Source organism: Eublepharis macularius, chromosome 3 (genome assembly GCF_028583425.1).
Source record: "Eublepharis macularius isolate TG4126 chromosome 3, MPM_Emac_v1.0, whole genome shotgun sequence".
In the NCBI taxonomy this organism is placed as follows: Eukaryota; Metazoa; Chordata; class Lepidosauria; order Squamata; family Eublepharidae; genus Eublepharis; species Eublepharis macularius.
The window spans coordinates 74,384,708-74,405,482 of NC_072792.1; the positions used below are offsets into that span (position 1 = coordinate 74,384,708).

General features: G+C 50.4%; 2 protein-coding genes across 2 annotated transcripts in view; one reads left to right on the forward strand and one right to left on the reverse strand.

The window, feature by feature from the left end:
- Window positions 1–3,387, forward strand: part of POLA1 (DNA polymerase alpha 1, catalytic subunit) — a 399,534-nt gene extending 396,147 nt beyond the window's left edge. Inside the window, exon 37 of the mRNA XM_054974131.1 lies at window positions 1,788–3,387. Coding sequence (XP_054830106.1) covers window positions 1,788–1,951 — 164 coding nt within the window. The 3' untranslated portion in view covers window positions 1,952–3,387. The remainder of the gene's footprint in view (window positions 1–1,787) is intronic.
- Window positions 3,388–8,698: 5,311 nt separating this feature from the next.
- ARX (aristaless related homeobox) lies at window positions 8,699–19,005 on the reverse strand. Its single transcript, XM_054974161.1, has 5 exons — window positions 18,772–19,005; window positions 17,363–18,071; window positions 14,926–14,971; window positions 12,182–12,519; window positions 8,699–9,675 (listed from the first exon to the last, which is right to left on the reverse strand). The coding sequence occupies exons 1-5, from the start codon at window positions 18,962–18,964 to the stop codon at window positions 9,435–9,437; spliced, it is 1,527 nt and encodes a 508-aa protein (XP_054830136.1). The 5' UTR covers window positions 18,965–19,005; the 3' UTR covers window positions 8,699–9,434.
- Between the last annotated feature and the right edge of the window lie 1,770 nt (window positions 19,006–20,775).

Genomic DNA, 20,775 nt, shown 5'->3' on the forward strand with positions numbered 1-20,775 from the left:
TAGACAAGTATAAGAAGTAGAAGTCCCAACTAAAGCTTAAAAATTAACCAGGAGGCACGACCAGAAGCAAAATAATAACCTGTTCTAATAAACAACTTGAATAAGATGATAAACTGGAAGAAATTGCAAGAAGACAGACACAAAATTAGCAAAACGAGAGATTTGGTACTGAAAAATAAACATTAATACCATCTATGTAAAATCATAGTATCAAAAATGTAGAGAAACAAGAAAAAATACAGTATTAAGAATAAGCAGGAAAAGATCTAAAGCAGAAGTATGCTTGATTGAGTGGATGGCATAATGGCACCTAGAGAATGACACCCTTTTCAGGCATTTTTTAGTAGTGATAGAAATAAAGAAAGGAAGTTCCACAATTTGGTGTCTATACCTACATTAGCTCAATAAATGCTTTCAAGATGGATGCTTCCATCTGCACAACGGTACATAAACTAGGTGTTTCCTAGCAGAGTTGAGGGCTTTTCCCCTTTATTCCAATGGATACTTCTGACTGTTGAAACCATGTGATTCCTTTAAATGTCCTGGTACAAAAGCAGCCTGACCTTGAAGTGCCTCAAAGCCTTAGTTTTCACTATGTTTAGTTATATGTATTGCCATTGCCTGCCTCTGCAATCCTGCTCTTCATTAGAGGTCTCCCATACAATTACTAGCCAAGATTGAGCCTGCTTAGCTCCTGAGATATGACAAGATCAGGCTTGCCTGGAGTATTCAGGTTGTTAGTCTCTTGCCTTGAAAACCCAACTAGGGGTCACCATAAGTCAGCTATGACTTGACGGTACTCTCCACCACCACCACCACTGATATGTATTATAAGGTCAGCTTTGGTGAAGGCTTGATGTCCATGTCACTGCATGTGTGTGTAAGTATTTGGGTTTTAAAATTTGTTACATTTATTTTCTTAAAGCAGAACACAAGGCTTTCTGGGGGACTAAGCAAAATGTGACATGTTTGCCATTGCCACTGAATTTCAACTGTCTTTAAAGCATATGTACAGTGTAGGGGTTTTTGTTTACTGAAAATATTCCTTCCACAACATACAGAAATGCAATCACTGATAGCATAAGAATAGTTGATATTTTCTGAATAGGTCCTATAATTTAAAATGACACACTTTTCTGTCTTAAACTGAAAGGAGATTGAAGAGTAGAGTACAGCCCTTTATAAATGAAGCTTTTCTGCGCTACTTCCGTATAGTTTATGGTGGTAATTAAAACAAATGCCCAGATGTCTGGAAAGGAGTACATTCTGCTCTCATCAAAATATTTTCAATTATTCAATCAATGAAAAGGTGCCAGAAAGCTGGATTCTGCTTTCTAAATTGAACTTCTTAAAACAGCAGCTGCTACTTGTTGGTTCTGATGCTGTAAAAGAACTCATTCCCTTGTTGCTGTGCCTTTCCTCCTCCCCCCCCCCTCCCCATTAATGGACAAACAGCACTTCCTGACACTCACTGACAGAAGGTGCTGCACCAGTTCAGTTGGGGCATGACAGGTGGGTTGACTAATTTCTTGATGAGCTAGATTTAGACTCTCTTTGTAAGTAACAAGTTTGACACTTACCTAAACATGCTGACCAAAGTAACTCTTTAAAAAGATAGACAGAAGAATAGAAGAAGCTTGACAAAAGATGCCTGACTGGTACTTCAGCAAATTTTGGTTTTGAGAGTCAACAGACCTCCAGCCATTGCTTGAAGATGATTTCTCGGTACCAAATAAAAAGGTACTTCTCTTTGTTCAAATTTTTGTATTTGTTTCTCTTTCCAACAGATCGCTTGAAGATGTCAAATTTCAAGGCCATGGAGGTGGATTATAGAAAACTGAAGAGTACAGTAGACAAATGGTTGTCCATGAGCAGCTACTCTGAAGTGAACCTCAGCAAACTCTTTCAGACATTCAGTACAGTAAAAACTGTGGGAGATCCCAGTAGTTAAATGCTGAATATAGGCAGAATAGGGACAAAATTCTTTTGTGGACTCCTAAGAAAATGTTGTCCTCTTTTTCTTTTTTAGTTTTCAATTTACAACTTCACACCATGTTGTATGTTGTTTCAAAAGAACGTGTATTCTTTTATTTAAATAGGAGCTTATTTCATGATGAAAACCATAAAACAAAACCAATATTATTTCAACATATACCAGGTACCTGTACAGCGTATAAAGAGAGAGAGTATATTCAGACCTAGGAGGGAATAAAGGAATGGAGAAATAACTCCTTTAATTGAATAATTCCCAGTGAGTGTTGCTGGAATGTAAGTGATCCTAGACTTTGCTCCAGGGTATTTAGTAGAGGTGCTCTCAGGAAAAGAGGTTAGTGGAGGTCTCGGTTGGAGCACTAATGTTTTCTCTTTTCACAGTTTATCTGCTGTGTGATCACATACACAGCAGTGAAAGACATTACTAAACTTAAATGCTTTCTAATACCTGCATTTATTCTAATACGGTCTCTATTTCTAAAACTGTTCTTAAGTTGTCTTTTCATCAACTTTTATTCAGAATGTATTGTGTTGTAACATGGAAATTAATCCAAAAGTACAAATTGACTTCTCTATAGGGCATACAGAGAAGTGGGTATGCAGTAGATTCTCCAAGCTACACATAAATAGCTATGTTATATTTTGGTTCCTCGAATTTCAACAAAATAAGCAATGAAACCTATTAGGGTGAAAGAAAACAAATGAGAGACAATCTAGCCAAGAAATAAAAGTAATTGATAATACTGTGGTAAGCAAGTAAAGCTATGAAGAAGTTTCCGGAGACGGGAAGTCTGTCTAATCTGTTTATTGCCAATAAAACAGTGAATGGGAATGGTAAAAGTCAGACTGTGATATGGGTAGCTTTTGGTGTGGTAGGAGAAAGAATAAAGAGTATTTTTACAGTAATTTTTAGAACCTTGTTAACATTGTTATTTACTGGTAATATAAAAGCATTTTAAATGTACATGTAAGATTTTACACTGTTAATGGAAACAATAAATTTTCCAATGTAGAATATTTACTTGTGGGGAACAGCTGTGTTCAAGTGATGGAAATAACCAAGACAAATGCATTCAGTTGTATTTGTGCACACATGTACATATAGACACTTGTTCACTCCAACAGGCATCTCAGAATTCCTAAGATATTTCCCCAACCAATATTTCAAATCCGAGAATTTCAATACATGTGTTCTAATACCTCTTAAATAAGAGAAAAGGCTAAAACAAGACATTTTTAATTCTCTCCCTTGCAAGTTGGACATGAAGTCTACTTCAAAACAGTGGCCAGTACTCAGGCATGGAACAAATCAAAGAACAGACTGCATTGAATGCAGTGAGCATTCTAAACTAGCCTCAGCTTAGGAATGAGAGAATTTTCAGTGGCAATCAGGAATATTTTACTATTTATAGAATGGTAAGCTTTATGTATTGTGGTACTTCTAGAATGGAAATAAATCTGAGATTTGATACATGTGAATGGTGCTTTCCAAATACTGATTATTGAAAGAAAAATTTGTAAAGAGGCCTTTTTCATCTGATAAGGTACACATGATGTATAGGGCATCTCAAGATGACCGTTAACATCAGGACTTCAAACATTTTAAACAGCCTTGATATGACTAAGAAGAGATTTGTAACTAGGAATGGCAAATCTAAAAAATTGCGTATGCCATATATGAAAGAGAAAAGAGATGCTGAAGTTTCCTCCCTCCTCCTATACTTTTACAATGCTAAAATTGGGTGTGGGGAGATAGGCAGTAACTAGCAAAAACGCAGGGGCAGGTGTATTTGTAATTTGCCTAGCTTTGGAGAACAATACCTGGAACATAGGGGAAGTTCAGCCTTCCTCACCTTTTGTAAAAAAATGAAAAATAGATCTATACTGTTTTTATGAGTGGACTCTCATAAAGAAACATAGATTCCTCTATGACTTCTGCTTTGGTCCTTATTCATTTGTATATTTGGTATTACACAGGGCTCAGATATTACATGCAACTGAATTTGCTTCCTCAGTCTAGCATGCCGTGTGCAAGGAACAGCCTATCCTACAAGGACTTCTGCTTTCACATTTTACTTTGATAAAATGTTGCTCTGCACACAAAAAGAGGTATACACAAGAATCTGCCTTCTGTTGAAATTGGAGGAGGAAACCTGTGTATATCAGAGAGTCCATAGTGCTATGGACTGAGACTGGTATATCATCCAAACGCCTTTTTTATTAAGCATATCATTCTTCTAGTTAAATTGCACAGTCACGTGGACAGATACTTCCATTTTTCCTAGAAGCAGCCCTGTTACATAATCAAGGGAGTGTTGTCATTCATAATGATAGGTTAAGGAAAGTCTGTACATTATAAGTATCACTATATACCATATCACACTCTGCATATTTGGTCTATTTGCAAAATAACAGTATTTTCATACACATACATCTGAGGTATATCCGGGAAGATTGCCATTTCACAAATGTTGTCCTGATCACACAGAAAGAAGTGTGGAGATAGTGATCAGCTGCAAGCATTTTTTTTAAGATGCAAACTTGGAAATATAATGAATGAATATGTCAGTGATATTTCAGAGTAATCTTAATTTCTAGGGAAGAAATTTTAGTACTGATTGAAAGGAAACTAGCATAACTAATAGATGTTAATTTAGACTCCTGTCTACTTTAATATACATAATGGTATTTCCAAGTTAAAGCTATATCTAAGGTGATGGGATAAAAGCTGAACATGATCAGAAACATCCCTAGCTTACTGAACTGATCTTGCCTCTTTAGAAATTATATGCTTGATTATAATGCTACAAACAATCTGGCAGAGAAAAAAAAATGCAAGACTGTGGTCTTCTCCAGTGCCTGAGATGGAGTTGCCATTTCCCCTTCTTTCGTATCTGTATACAGAAAACAAATACAGTTCTAAAGTTTGATTGAGGTTCTGGAAGGAAAATTGGTATATAAGATCCAAAGCCAGACCTCAAAAACAAGTGTTCATGTGTGAAGGGAAAGGAATGGAAACCATAACATTATTTCATCCTGTGCCAGAATCCTTTTACTGGAAATGTTCTTTTCTGTTTCCCAACGTCAGCCCATCCTTGCCTTATTTGCCTCTTCTGTAGAGCACCTAAATATTTCTTAATTGAACCGCTCATCCTGCGCTCCTCTTATAGCTGTTTAATAGATTAACTCATCTGTGCCAGCTTCAAATTTCAGATTAAAATTCCTTCATCCCGAAGGCAGTATTATCAGGTTGTTGGAGGCTGTTTTCAAACCTTGGTTTTGAATAGCAGCGGCTCTGCATTAATTTAACCACTAAGCTAATAAGTAGGTTTCGTTTTGTTATGCTAAGCTTTATTGCTTTTCTTTTGATCAGAATGGTGTTGTTGAGCAAAGCAGCAGACAAGGCATTCTTTGATGAGGGAATTAGTGCTCTATTCTTCCTCTATTATTCATAGCACAGTGGAATATGTAAGTACCTGAGGGTGTCAAAGGAGAGCAGGCTCTATTGCAAAGTGTTCGCCTTGTTTCTCTCAATAGCTGACTATGAGATGATAAACTGCTTAATACACTGCACTAATTGGATGAGAGCAAAAAGAGATGGGAATTAAGGCAAGGCAAAAAGAGAGAGTGCTACCAGCCTTCATTCACTCTTTCACCACTTTAACAGCACCAAAGGAGGCACAAGCTTTCTATAAGCAGACTAGAGGTTTTGTGCAGAGATAAAATGAACCTGTTAGTGGATTCAAGTAATACACTAATTATTGCACAGTATAAATACCACTACTGGTTTTATAACATGAAGGTAAACTTCTTTTGAGACGGTTATAGGATTGCTTGGCAGTAGTATAGATCCTAATAAGGGACCAGAGTAATAACCCCCCTGGATTAACAAAATTGCTGCTTGCAGAAGTATGATTCTGGCTTTTACAAAGATTTCTGCAGAATGAATAAAAATGACTGAGTGACATTTCTTAATGCATAATGGATTGATAATGATTCCCTTTTCTATAAAGTAAAATATGTACTTCAAACTCTACTGTTAATCATGTCCAGGAGCAAATGTTCCTTTTCCCATAAAAATATTTTTTGCCCCTATGGCGTGTTTTTCCCCCTACACTCCAAAATATATGTGTGTATCAGGTGCTGTCAGTTAAATATATGGTTATTTGAAAGACCTACAGTTTGTTCATAAAAAATAAACACATTGAAGAGCCCAGTATGTGTGTACACATGTGTGAATGTAATCTCTGAGATGAGGAAATTCACCTGAAGAATTTTTACCATCTTCCAGAACCCTTCTAGTGAAAATTTCCTTTGAAACATGAAAAGCATCAGCCTAGATGCCTAATTCTGGGTAAATGGGTCTCTGTTTTGAGTTACCTGGGTGTGAGCATATTGTAACCCAGTAGTCCCTAGTCTTGTATGTGTTGCTCTATCTTCCTTTTATACACTCCCCCCCCCCAATATTTTCAGTCTTTTTGCTTATGTGTGAATGTGAGTATGACTGGTTTAAATACCCAAAATAGGGGAACAAAGGACATCCCCCCTGCAGTTTTGTGTGAGATTCCCAAACAAATATGATGCCGCAGAGAAGCTTAATGACATCATGGTGGGGAGAGTGCTTTTGGCTGATCTTTGGCAGCCCAGAAGAAAAAAGATGGCACTGACAGGTGTCCTTGGTTTCAAGCGCCGTTTTCACCATTCAGAGGTGCGGGCAAATAATACCTTGCTTAAGAGCCTCCAGTGTTTAGGTAGGTTTTTGAGTTGCACAGCACTCCTCAGGCTGGGTGTCCAAGAAAATAAACCAAGTGGAAAAATGAGAGGTTTCTACAGCGCCTTAAGCCTATTCTAAATAACTCGGGCCACCATTGTTTAAACCTCTCTGGTTTAAACCTTGCTGAAAGCCTGAAGGTGCGGGGGGGGGGGGGAGAGGGACGGTTCTCGGGCTGCTATAGCGAAGCCTTCCTAAGTACTGGGACCAACTGGGGCTTCCATTCATGACTAATGTTCACAGTTCGATTAAATGAGTTTGGAACAAAAATGCCACAGAAATCCCCTCAGTGGGTTCGTCGATGCGCCCCTGCCCCCGCCGGCAGCTTTCGGGTCGCGGGTTTCTTTCGCGCTTTGAGGGCTCTTCAAGCGTGACATCCCGGTCGGTGTTTTGAACCTGGGGGGGCCCGGCAGGAAGCCCGGGGCCCCCTTTTTGAAGCGTGCGCGAGACCCCGAGAGGGAGCGCTTCGGCGCGGCCGACCGGCCCCCTTCCCCACCAGCTGGGGAAAGCAGGCGGGCCGAAGAATAGGGGGCCTTGCGCTTGGGTTTGTTTGCAGCCGCCGACTGACACGGGATTAGGAGGTTTGTCAACCCGGGCGAGGGCCGCTTTCAATGGGCCGCCGCTATAATCCTTGGAGGTAATTTCACGCAATTTGCTTCTGCTCCACGGCCGGGTCACCGGGGAGGAAAAGGGCTCGGAAAAGGAGAGCTCGGGGCGCGGGAGAAGGGCCGGCCCTCAGCTGCCGCTTTGGTCCCTGTCCGGCGAGCCGGCCGCCCAACCCAAGCGCCGCAGTCTCAGCCTGCTGGGGAGCCCTTGCCGGGCAGCGGTCTCTGCTCCTGGGGCGCATAGAACGCTTTCCCGCTGCCTCCCTGCGCCTCCAGGCCCGCCTGCCTTGCAAGGTGGCCCTCTGCAGCGACCAAGTCGCATTCCTCCCGTTCCCCGCCGCCGTCCCCTCGCGAAGCGAAGTGACTCCTTTTTGTCCAAATGGTCAGCGGCATGAAGTCTCCCTCCCACCACCTATTCTTGAACTTCAAGCCCGCATCGAGGGCTGATTCAGGTGCACAGGAAAGTGAGCGGGAGCCCTTGGTTCCGCACCTTGGGGAGGGGGGAGGGGGTCCTTGAAACTCCAATTCCCTTCACTTTAAAAAAGTCGACTCCATTCTGGGCGTCTTTAACCCCCACTTTAAAAAAGAGGGGGTTTAAAAAGACGCCCAGAATGGAGTCGACCTTGCCAGGGCTGAGCAGCCGTTTCCCGAGGGAAAACACCGTGGGGGCCACGGCTTCTTGAGGTGCGCTAGTAAGCGGCTCCAGATTTACAGAACTGGTCAGCCCGCCAATGCATGTTGATTGGAAAGTGACCCTTGCTGAATTTAGTGACACTTAATCCCAGGTAAGTGTGCATACCTTGGCAGCCTTAGACAGCAATCCCATGCACACGTTCCTGGAAGTAAGCCCATCTGAACACAGTGCCATTACCAAGTAAATATGTGTAGGTTTATAAGCTTGTTCCCCAAGATTCATCAACGTGTTTAGTTCACTGTGTCTAGACTAACTGAAACTAAATGTTAGATTGGGGGGCGGACAGGCATCTCAAACAGAGATTTGGCAGGATCTGCCTTTTTTCACACTCCCTTGTTCTGAACTTCCCCACTTGGCATCCTTCACCCCACCTTCGTTAGTAGAAGGACTACTTCCATTGACTCTGCACCTCCAGATACTTTTTAGAATTCTTTCATAAACGTATATATATAGAGATATATTTTATTTTCTATGGGTGACACTTTCCCACTTGATCGCAAGGAAAAGTGAGATCAATAACAACATTACACAAAAGTACTGTACCGCTGCCCCTTTTCTGGCACCTTAGTTCTCTCTCGGATTCTGGGAACCTCTACAGTTAATAAGTTAAATAAAGGGTTTGTACATAAATATTTGTCTAAGGACCCTATGATATCTACAACACAGTAAGAATCTACAGAAATGACAAACGTACAAACACTACACTGAGTGCAATTCTTATATAACATTTCAAGTATACAAAGCTCTGTTTTTTCTTTTTCTTATTTTTTTAATAACAATGGTATGTACAATATCGATCATCACAGTTTAGTGACTTTAAACAGTCCATATTTCTAGCACTGTATTTTCCCTTTGGTTTGCTATAAAACCCTTGGTTGGTGTAGTGATAAAGGACAAAAAGACCAGACCCCTTTGCCTTAAGTGCACTGGTTATGTTTTACGCAGCCCGGCACACCGTTCTCTTCCTTTTGGCTCTGCCAGCAGCAGCATCCTTGGTTCATGTCCTCCCGTTTAGAAGTCTCCAAAGCGCCTTCGAGATTACAGGTTATAGGCCGAGGTGGCATTTTGACCAAACAGATTAGGGGAGGGGGACGCGCGACCGCTCCTTATTCCCCCCCCCTTTTCTTTCCCTCGAGCCTACTCGGGTGTGTGGTTTGCTTATCAATGAATGGATGAACACGTACATGGTGGGGAAAAGATGCGCCAGTCTGAGGAGGAGCTTCTCTGCGGAAGCAGCGCCAGCTGAGCTGGGCTGGGCTGGCCGTGAGTTCCTGGCTGGAGGGGAGCCCGCCGCCGGCCCAGTCTCCGTGCCCTCGCCCGCCCCCCGTCTCCCCGTTTGGTCTTGGATCGGCTCCCCTCCCGCCGGGGCTGCTTAGCACACCTCTTTGCCCGTGCTGTTCCCGGGGAGGATGTTGAGCTGCGTGAGCTGCGCCGCGTGCTCTTTCGCCTTCAACCGCAGCGCCGCTATACTGGAAGCCCGCCGATCGGCCGCGGCAGTGGCGGGGTCCGCGAGGCCGCTGGATTGCACGGCGCTCTCCACGGCCGGAGCCGGCTGTCTCAGGAGGGCGGCCGCCGTGGAAGCGCTGGTCAGGGGAGCCATGGTGGAGAAGAGCCTGCGAGCGGGAGAGGGAGAGAAACGGGCGCGTCAAAGCCCAAGCCCAGGCCCGGGCGGCGGGCCAGCAGGGCCAACTATTCCCCGAGCAGCCTCCCCGCGGCCTAGAAACTTCACACGCACACTCCCTCTAGCAGCCAGGCCGTGCGCCGAGGCTCAGTGAGACTAGAGAGCCACCGCGGCACAGGCGTGGAAGCCTGCCTCTGGGCCTCCGCCCCGCCACCCCTGCCCTTTCCTTCTTCGGAAAGCCGTCGGAGGCATTGCAAGAGTCGGGGCGGGGGTGGAAAATCCCCGGCGCTGACCGCGGAAGGCTTATTTGTGAAAAGTCAGATCCCCATTTGCTGGGGACAGGAGCGCTTGAGCCTGCGACTCGCGCTACGACCGGGAGGGGGACGCAATAAAAAGGAGCGCGAGCCTTTAGCGCCGGGTTTCCCCAGCTCTGGGCTTCTCTTCGCCCTGCCCCCTTATATTTAATCCTCGGGCTCTTCCGACCCCTCCCCATCTTATTAGAGGTCCCCCATCCCGGATGCCCAAAGCGGCGTCTGCTCGGTTCCTCCGCTGCGCTGATGCCCACCCCCAGCAGGGAGCGCGGTTCCCGCGGCTTCGCTCCCAGCGGAATGCCAATTATGCGCCGGCAACCCTAGCATCCCGGCTCAATGACACAATCTTGGAAATGCCTTCCCCTCTAGTTTTCTTTCCTTGCCTCGCCGCGGAGCAGCCGCTCTGAAGAGTGCAACTGACCCCCTTGACTGGCACGTCGAGATATACTGACTCTCCATTAACCAAGGAGGTGATTATTGACATCATCACGGCTAGGAACTGAACTGTAGGCCTGGAAGGCAACGGGGGCTACATACTAAGCCCGGAGCCAGCTAAGCTCCCGGACTGCCTGCTGCAGGCGTTGCTCTGCACTGGATTTCCCCCACCACTTCAGTGCAGTTCATTCCCAGCGCATTTAACCACCTGTATTTGCCTTCTGTTTTGAAGACAAGGGTTTTAGAGCCTTTATTTCTTCCACAAATTCCTCCACTACAGGGGGAAAAGGACCCCTCCCTAAAGGAAAATAAAAGACCTCCCCTCTCTTTCCCAGCAGTTACAGATCTGGTTCCCGGCAGGCAAAGGGAATCGTTTGAAGCACGGAGGGACTGCCTCCGGCCGCCTAAGCGCCCTCCTTCCTAAAATGCTCCCCCGGTAGACATCATATTCGCGACTTTCTTTCCTATTCTTCGAGCTCCTTTGGTCGCATGCCTATTTTAATCGCATAGTCCATTAGCCAAGACTGTTTAGTGAGGAAGTCATTTTTCAATTTGTTGTCGGGGAAATAGCCAGAGGCCGCTAAGGCAGCCCCGAGAGAGGAGCAGAGGAGTTAACCGTGTTAGTCTGTAGTAGCAAAATCAAAAAGAGTCCAGGAGCTAACGTGAAGAATCGTTGCTGCAAGTAGGGGGCGTGATAGCCCCCCAGCCCGCCAAGAGGGGAACTGACTGTCGGTGTAGAAGAAGGGACGCTTTCTATTGAACGGTGTTCTTCTCCCCAAATCTTAATTTTACTGGGCTCCTCCGCCCCCTCAAAAATAATTTTACTTAAGTGGCGGCTGTCTGGGACGCTTTGTTCCCCTCCGCAGAGAGCATGGCGGTGATATTTGCCCTGCCTGTTCATCGCTTTTCTCGGCTTTAATAAATCCCCGCATTGTTCCTTTGATTAGCTGCTGCCTTATTTCACCTTTTGGTGTTTCAAGAAAAGCAGCTACCGTGTATATGAATTAGCTCCTTTTTATCACAGATTTGTGCCCGATTTTCAGGTGGTAACTAAGACTAACGAGTAGGCAGATAGTTTCTCCGGTCTCGGACTTAGCTTGTAGACAATTCAAATCAATTAGTCCTTTCTCCTAAGCTTCTTTTCGTTCCTTTTTTCACGGGAGCAAGAATATGAGCGGGAAGGCTAACAGTAAATATATTTCAAATCTGCGGAACATTTTGAAGGGAGATTTCGCCCCTTACTCAGCAGACTACCTGGATGTCAGTATCCCGATCCTAACTGTAACTACAACATCTTGTCTGAAGTCACAGTGGGAAAACTTCCAGGAAACGAATTTAAGATCCCAAGAGGCCCAATTTTCCGCGGCTAACTCCGCAACCTCCTCAAGCACGTCACGTGACGTGCGCGTCCAATGAAGAGGCAGCCCCGGGGCAGTAGCACGCCGGCTCCCAGAGGCAGCCCCGGGGCACTGTGGCTCCGGCCAGAAATGGCCGCTTCCTCGCAGGGCCAGCAAAACCCTCCCGTTGCCGGCAGGTGACGTCTCCCCCCTCCACACCAAGGAACCTCTCTGGGTCCTTTCCCGCTTCCGAGGGGCAGTCACGCCTTCCCCCTTGGCGTCCTCTCCGGAGCGCCAGTTCCTTAGGGCCTTCCTGGGACACCCGGAGCCCCTCTTCTCTTCTCCCGGGGCTCTGACACCCCCTTCCTGCAGCCAGAAGCCGAGAGCTGGGGGCGGGCGGCAAGGGGCGCGTTACCTGCCGAAGGCCGGGCTGATGAAGGCCGGGTGCCTGAACACAGCCGCTCCCAGGAAAGTGCTGAGGCCTAGCGGGGTCCCGCTGGGGGGCAAAGCTGCCGAGCCCGGAGGAGGAGGCGGCAGGCTGGGGAAGGCGGCGGCTGCGGCGGCGGCGGCGGCGGCGGCCGTCCAGGCGGAGTCGAGAGCTGGGTGGTGAGGAGGGAAAGGACTAGCATCAAGGTAGGGACTGAGCGGGTGAGATGCCGACAGGGGACCAGGGAAAGGCAGGCCGGGCGGGTGGCTCTGCGCGCCGGCCTTTTCCCTCTTCCGCCATTTGGCTCTCCGGTTCTGGAACCAGACCTGGAAGCCAAAAGAAAAGGGGTTAGTCAGAGAGGCCCAGCTGCCATGCTAGGAAATTTGCGGGAGAGGATTGGCTGGAAAAGCGAATTCAGGTTGGCACCCCCAAGGCGAATGTAGAACATGTCAGGCCTGGGAAAGTGTTTGGGAGTTCGAGCTGGATCCCTAGTGGACGGTACCCGAACAGAACCAGCATCGCCTAAAGGGCCGCTCTCCAAATCCTCGAGTTCAGCTGCCCAGCTGCCCCCCCGGCAGCAGCCAGTGTAGTCCTTGCCAAGAGCCTGCCTGTCCTCCCTTGCACGGGGTGCTTACTGCTTGCCCGTGGAATCTGGCTGAAAGGAGGCCTGACGCCCTATGCTCGCTTGCTCATAGCCAGTTCTTTGCAGGTCAGAGGCATAGACTCCCAAGAGAGTTTGTGCAACTTGAGCCCACCGCTTTTCACTTGGAAGTCAGTCCCACTGAATTCAGTGAGGTTTGTCCCCCTAAAAAGATAAGCTCTTTGTTTCTTCTCTGGAGACAACAAGGCAAAACCTGCCTGTACCGAATTACTTGGCATGATCTCACAATCACTCTGATCCTCCTGCCCTGTCCCCTTCCCTCCTGTTGACATCTCCACAATAACACTCTGGAGGCAGGGGCCTGCCTTTCCCCCCTTCTTATCTGAATCTGCAACAGTGTCACTGAGATTAAGAGTGCTCTGTCATTAAAGAATAACCTAAAGCATCTAGGGTCAGATTGTTTCCAGGATCCCTTGCAAGGTTAAGGTGGAGTCCTCCCGGAATGTCACCTTTTCTACAGGTGTATCTGGGATCTTCTCACCTCGAGCAGGCTGGGGGGGGGCTTCCTGAGCCCCACAAGGAAGAGAAGGCCTGGCTAGGGTGGGCTTCTCTGCATACAGGCAGCACAAAGCTATGCCAGAGATTCTGCCCAGCCGGCCCGTTTCTTTCAAAGGCAGCCTTTTCAGCATAATCCTGCCGGTATAAATGGGAAGGAAACGGATTCCTTTCCTTTCCCCCTCTCCCCCTCCTTCAAATCAACTGTTTGACAGACAGTTGAATGTTTTCGCCAACATACAAGCTAAACATCATGTTTTCTTTTATGACAATTTTTAAGCCAAGCCTTCTTAGCGGCACTTAAAAGGCTCTAACGTTAATTTCCCAGTCGATGGAAATTATTTTGTATTATTGTGGTTATTACGCCATCTCCGCAGCCACCCACACTCAGCGCCACCACGGGATCTTGCAGACCGCGCTCCCATTTGCAAAGAACTCTTGTCCTTTGATTGGGGGAAGATGAAAAGCAAAAAAGGAGCAATAAACGACTCTTTCCCCCCCCCGCCCCCAACCCAAGCGGGGGGGGGGGAACGAATTCAACATATATCAGTTCTTATAATCAGCATATTTTCTCCCATTCTGCAGCGACTAAACCAAAACCTGCCTAGCTCGAGTCGCCCGTTTGAAAGATGAGATGGGGGTGCTTTCTCAAATCAAAACATTCCGCTTCCCTGGGAGAAAATTATTTAGAAGGGGACGGGGGTCGCAGGACAGGATCCGGGTGTCTGGAGGGGAGCGAGGTGTTCCGGAAAGTCTGGGCGCAGCCCCAGCCGAGCACAGTGCAGCTAGCCTCGGCGATCGGGCTGAAGGCAGCGAAAACCTTGGCGCCTAGGCACACCTTTTTCCCTTTTCCAACTCAATTAGCAACTTGGCCCCTCTTCAAATTCCCCCCTTTATTGAATTAATAAGTTTGAGTACACCCAAAGGTAAACCGGAGGGCTCTAATAATTCATATTCCCCTTAATTACATCTTCTCCGGTGAATAGAAAAGGAGGGGGCGGGAAGAAAGGGGTCTCGCGCTCGCTCGCTCTTTTTAGTTATTTAACTTTCCCACGACTCATTCCCCTGAGCTGAAAATCCTGATTTGCTGTCACATCTCTGTTTGACAATGGAGAAATGTGTCAACAGAAAGGAGGGGACCCGGCTCTTCATTAGCCCCTCTAATGCGAGAAGCTGTTGTGTATTAAATGAGCCATATGGAATTTATGATGCTTTAGCCGCGCCTGACTTTCCATGTAAAGTGATTTGCTCCGAGCCAAAAGGCCGGAGCCATCTGTTGGCGCTTGGCAAGCGGGGCATGTTTGGCGTCTCTCCGCGCTTCGGAGCCGTCCAAGGGGGGTGGCGGTGGAGCAGTAAACGACTCGAAGAGCATTGCACTGGCGACCCCAAAACAAAACCAGGGCTCTCCACCAGCATGGACCGCCTGCCCGGGCCGGGCCGAGAGGAAAGCCAACAGCCTTCCGCCTTCCAAGGGTTCCGTTAGCTCGGGCGCCCAAGTGGGTAGGTGGGTGAAAGGGTCAAGGGGCCTCCTGCTCCCGCTGGCTCCGACCCAATGCCGCCCTCCCTCTGGACTCACCTGCACTCTGGCTTCGGTCAGATCCAGGCGCATCGCCAGCTCCTCCCTGGGAGGGAAACAACAAGCACAAGACAGGCTCTCAGATGAGGCGGGGCGGGGGCTGCCGGCAGCCCTCCCCACCGCAAGACGCCCCATCCCGGCAGCGGCTTCTCAGGCTCTCTTCCTCCCTCGCCCGGCCCCCCGAGAAGGGGCCAGCTACGCGGCCAGACGCGGCACTGCCTCCGCTCCGGCTTCTCCTAACGGGCCTCCCCTCTCTCCGCCACTACCCCCAGCCTCCTGCCCCGTCCCCCCCCCCCACTCCTGCAAGTGCCCACCCGTCGCTCTCGTAGCCGGACAAGCCATTCCAGATAAGCCAGCAGGCCCTGCCTAGTCTTGCTTTGCTTTCCCTTTCGCATAAAGTTCTGTAGTGGAGACTTGCTAGGACCCTCCACGCTGCCTGCCCAAGCCCTGGAGGAAGCCGGCCGAGGCCGGCGCGCCTGCCAGCGGCTCTCACCTGCAGGCGCCGCCGCTGCCGCGGCACAGGGAGAGACCCGTCGAGCTGCAACGCGAGCCCTTCATTGCGGTTATTATTGCAACAATTAAGGCAAATCGGAACCCATTAGGATGTTGGGAAACTGCTCATAATCTGTTTACCTCCAATCGGAGAGCTGCCGACATAATTGGCTCTCCCTCCGCTCGGAAGAAAAGCGCCCGCGCGGGAGCCCGGCCCGGCGGCAGGGGCAGAGCCAGCCTGCCCTCGGCCAGGTTTGCCAGGCTGTCAGAGGAAGCCCCCGGCCGGCTTGACCGCCAAGTCTGGCCCTGGCAGCGCTGCCCCTCAAGCGGGAATGGCCAGACTCAGACCCGGCGCCTGGCAGCCCCAGCCGTCGAAGCGCCTCGGGCAAAGGAAGCTGCGGCCGTTTCTCCGCGCTGTACGGGAATCCCCGAAAGCAGACTGAGAGCCGCCAGCGGTGAAGGGAAGCCCAGCAGGAGTGCCGAGGCAGATCCACAGCGCCCCTTCCCAGGGACTGCCGGGCAGGGCAGAAGGGGGAAAGGGCAGGAGCTGAGTGCGGACCCCCCCCCCCAATAATCCGCTATATTCCGGGACCGATTATTCTATTGCTCCTAGCAAAAAGCAAAACGAGTTTTTTTTTTAAAAAAAAGAATAATAACGGAATCGGCTTCTCTCGCGGCCGTACTTCACAAGAGAAAATCCGGGCCGAAGAGGCTCCGCGATGCCGTCCAAAATTCCTTGCTAAATGTAATGAACTCAGTCCAGATATTTTCCTTCTCTTCTTCAGCGGCAGAAGAGTTGTTGGGCTTCAGGGGGAAACGAGGAACTAACTAACGGGATCCGAATAATTAAAAAAAAACCCTGCAACTTTCCCCTTCGGATCACAACGAGATCTCTGTTAAAACAACCAGGAGCCTCCAGGCAACTTCAGATCTCTTAATGTTCCGTTTTAAGGAAAACCAGCCTGCTTCTCAGAGCAGCTCTTATTCCAGGAGAAAAAACGGAGCCAAGTCACCCTCACCCTGCCTTCGTTTGCACCGGGTGAGGACTGATTCTGCTAGAGGGCTTGGGAGTCGGGCTGGCAGCAGCACCGGTCCTTTCAGAAGAACTCGCTCCAGGGGTCGCAGCCTCCACTAGGCTCAAGGAAAGATCGGGAGGCCGGGCGCTGGATCGCAATGTCTCTCTCCCCCACCTTTTTTATTTCCTGGATGGTGCCCAGCAACATACCCAGCCAGCCAGCACTTCGGGGCCTCTGCCAAGGCGTTCCAGCCAAGCTGCCACCGCGTCCTGTATTTTTAGCCTCCTGAAAGCGGGAGACTTTGATCTTTTTCTATATATATACATCTAGGAATATATATAGGACTTCCCTGCAGCAGGGCAGGGCTCCAGCTTCCACAGAGAGCCACGAAACTGATACTCGACAGACTAGCTGGGGGATCAGGGCAAAAATAGACTCGGAGAGGGCTTGGCAAGGACCTGGGCAAAATTTCTGCCTCACCTGTCCTTGATCCGCCAGCGCGCAAACCGAAGCCCCTCCTCCTCCAGCAGGGCACTGCCGCCGCTTGGAAGAAGAACCGATTTCGGAGAAAATTCAGGGGCTTGGAGGGACTTGCTCCCCCATTCCGCCAGAAGCGGCAAGGCAAAGAGTTTGGAGGGAGCGAGCCAGGGGGACGAGACGCCCTCCCCTCAGAGTTCCCATCTCACCTCCTGGGTTCTGGGAGCTCCTTCCTTCCCTCCTGTCCCAGATTTCCTTTCCTCTCTTTCCGGGATCCCGTCGCGTCCCCCTTTCCACGCTCTCCCACCTTCCAGTTTCCCTGCCCTTCACGCCTTCCTTTCCTTTCCACTGTAACCGGAGGGGTTTGTACCGCCCTGCCCCCTCTTCCCAGATCCCCATCCGGGAAGGGCGCGCAGCCTGCCCAGGTCCACCGCATCTGCCCCGTGGCCTACCTGGTGAAGACATCCGGGTAGTGGGTCTTCTGGAAGGCCCTCTCGAGCTCCTCCAGCTGGTAGCTGGTAAAGGTGGTCCGGTAGCGCCGCTGCTTCCTCTTGAGCAGCCCCTCCTCGGAGTCGCTGCCCGCCGACAGGCACACGCTGTCCTCGCCGTCCTTGCCCTCGGCCAGCTCGTCGGCGGGCAGCAACATCTCCTCCTTGGGCGAGCCTTCGGCGCCTTCGGGCCCTGGCCCCGCGCCCGGCCCCGCGCCAACCCCGACGGGACACCCGGCGGCGCGCCGGCCCTCCTTGGCCTCGGCCAGCAGCTCCTCCTCGTCGTCCAGCTCCTCCTCCAGTTCCTCGGCCTCCTCCTCGTCCTCGTCGTCCTCTTCCTCGTCCTCCTCGTCCTCCTCATCCAGCAGATCATCTGCCCGACGGGGCCGGCTGTCGGGGCCGCCGCCCCCTGCTCCTGCTCCGGGGCTGGCCAGCTCGTCGAGCGCAGCGGCGGCCCGCGCGAAGGGCGCGTTTTCTCGGTACGATTTGCTGCGGCTGATGCTGACCTGCGGCGCCTGGCTGATCTTGAGCGAGTCCCAGGATGAGGCGGCCGCCTCGGGCCGCTCGGGCCGCCCCAGCAGCCGGCCCCCGCCGGGCCCGTAGAGGCGGCGCAGTTTGGGCGGCAGGTGCAGCTCGGTGGCGTCGAAGCCCGGCAGGCTGCCCTTGGCAGGCCCTGCCGAGAGACGGACAGAGAAACACTCACGCGTCACCCAAGCGGGCCGGGCCTAACGCCTCGCCCCTCCATCCCGCTTCCTCCGGCCCCCGAGCGCCCCGGGAGGGTTACACGGCGTCATCCACCGCGACTTTGGAGTCTTTGGGGACAAAGCGAGCCCCGTTCTGGATTCTTCCCCAGGTCTCCTGATCCCCGACTGCGCTGGACAAGGGAGAGCCGAGCCGTCGCAATCGACCGGACTCCGGACTCGCTCCCAAGCAAAGGACCAGGAGAAGAATCGGTAACCGACCCGCTTTGGCTGAAAACTGTTACACACCCGCCGCCGCCTCTACGATCCTCCCGGTCCGTCCGGCACTTAGCCCCAGTGAGTTCAGCCCCAGGAACCCTTGCCTCGGTAAGACGGCCCCAGAGTGGGAGGCAGAACCCGGCACCGGAGTCCCGCGCCCCACTCCGGCAGCCCTCCAAGGCTAGGCCTCTCCCCGAAAGGCGCTGCCGAGCCGGGCACAGCTCCTTTGGGCAGCCCGGCTCCCTCAGCCGCCTAGCGGGCTCCCTCTGCCGCCTCCGCTGGAGCCGGGACTTGCGCAGCGCTGGCCAAGGGACAGCGCGGGAGGCAGCTAGGCCCGGCGGCGGCGAGCTGCCAGGAGCCCGCTTGGCAGGCCGGCTTCCTTCCTTTCCTTTCCTTCCTTCCTTAGGCACTCACCTGGCCCGGCCTTGTCCTGCTCTGCCCGGCTGGGCAGAGGCGGCAGGTTGGGAGCCGCCCCCAGCAGCCGCATCTTGCAGGGGCTCCTCCTGCCCAGGATGCTGTCGATGCAGTAGGAGGAGAGCAAAGTTGGCGATTTACTTTTGCAGTCGGCCCGCTCGGAGCAGCTCTCGTCTTGGTACTGGGCGCTCATGGCGGGGCCGGAGATCGCTCTGGATGGCACCCCTCCCCCGCCAGCCAGCCAAGCAGCGCCTTGACTCGCCCGTCTGCTGCCCGGGTCCCGGGAACAAGTGGAGGCGCCGAGCCGCAATAGCTTGGCTCTTGATTCCCTTTCCTCCACGTGCTGGGAGCCGTGTGCTGATTGGCTCTCGCTAGAGGCTGGGCAGCCTCCGGCTCTCGGCCGGGGGGAAAACCCGGCCCGGATCCCGAAGGAGGGGCGGAAGGCAAAGTTGGGCAACTAGCTTTTCCGCCCCCGCCCCTGCCTTTCCTGGCGCCGTCGGACAAGGAGGTCACCTTGGGCGACCATCTTCGCCAGGGAAGGGCCCATCCTTCCTACCTCTCCGGACGCCCCCCTGAGAGATGAGCTCCTGTTAGTAGCAGATTATAGCAGATTTGTACTCTTCCTCTCTGTGGACCCATCCGAGCCCCTCCCCAATCCCCCTCAGGTGCCCATGGCCTCATTCGAAATAAGCAACCCCCCAGACCTCCTTGGGGGGGGGGGGTTCTAGCTTTTTTCTAGGCTATCTTGCTTGAGCTGCCCACCAGCTAGGGAGAGAGGACCTCCATTGACCGCGGCGTGTTCCTCTGAAATCAGTTGGAATTCGTCACAAATAATTAGTTGCACATAGAGTGTGTGTGCATCTGTGTGTATGAAGAGCACTTTACAAACTGATGGGATCAAGGCCTTTCCTGCAAGAAAACCTCGCGACAGAGGCCAGTCCGTAACAGAGCAGGCAGGCGTTTGTAGCTGTAAGGAAGGGGAACGGAGAAGCCCAAAACCGAGGGTGGAGGCGACAAAGAGAGAGTTGTTCAGAGCAATTGCCTAGCCTTTATTCAAGCGATTTCGCGCTAATATAGTGAGTGTCTTTCGGTAGTAACCGCCTCGTAAGGCAACCCACATACCTTCCGCATAGTGGGGCGGGGGGGGGGGGGAAGCAAACCCGTTATGTGGATGCCTCTTTCTTTCTTCCCCTCGTGCGAGACCGGCCTAGGGCAAAGCAGTAATTTGACTGGGGTGTTCTGAAAATAGATGCGATCCAAAGAATTCTGGTTTAAGGCTCCATAGTGGATTTCAAATAGAAAAGGCCTCATTTAGATTCATGAATGTGGTTGGGAAGTCGGAATTGATTCGGGAGGCCCTTAAAACCAGGAATGATCCTTAGTTTCTGATGGAGTGAGTGCAAATAATGCAGCGGAATTACGCTGTGCTGATTAGAGAGGCAAAAAGTTTTATTTGAGGAAGTTACATACTTGATAGTAAAGAGGAGAGAGAGAGATCCTTGCTATCTGACTACATCTTGCAGGAGAAGGAAGAAGCAGGATATTGCCCTGTTTAGCCCAATTGGAGACAAGACAAGGAAATGACCCCCAGGAAACAAGAGAGGTGCTGCTCTCACTGTCCTAACTAAGTGATCCTTGCTGCCGCCTGCATGGTAGGCTCTTCTTCCTTCTTGCTGCTGTTGTACATCAGACATTGCTATTTCCAACAGTTTCTTCATTGAAATCAACTGGATTGGGGTAAGACCGACTCCCTTAGGCTTTCTATCACAATCGATCTCCTTCAACAACCAGAAGGGTTTGACCCTTGTTAGGAAAATGGTGGCCATCTAACATCAGCTCAAATCGCCTGAGCTTCAGATCTGTTTTTCAGAAAAGTAATTCCTAATCATATCAATTGAACTTCCCTTCCAGTACATTTTGCATCCGTCTGTGTAGTATTTCTGCCGGAAAATAAGTGCAAATGGCATTAATGCAAGGGCAAAACCTTGGTTTTCGGTAAAGATA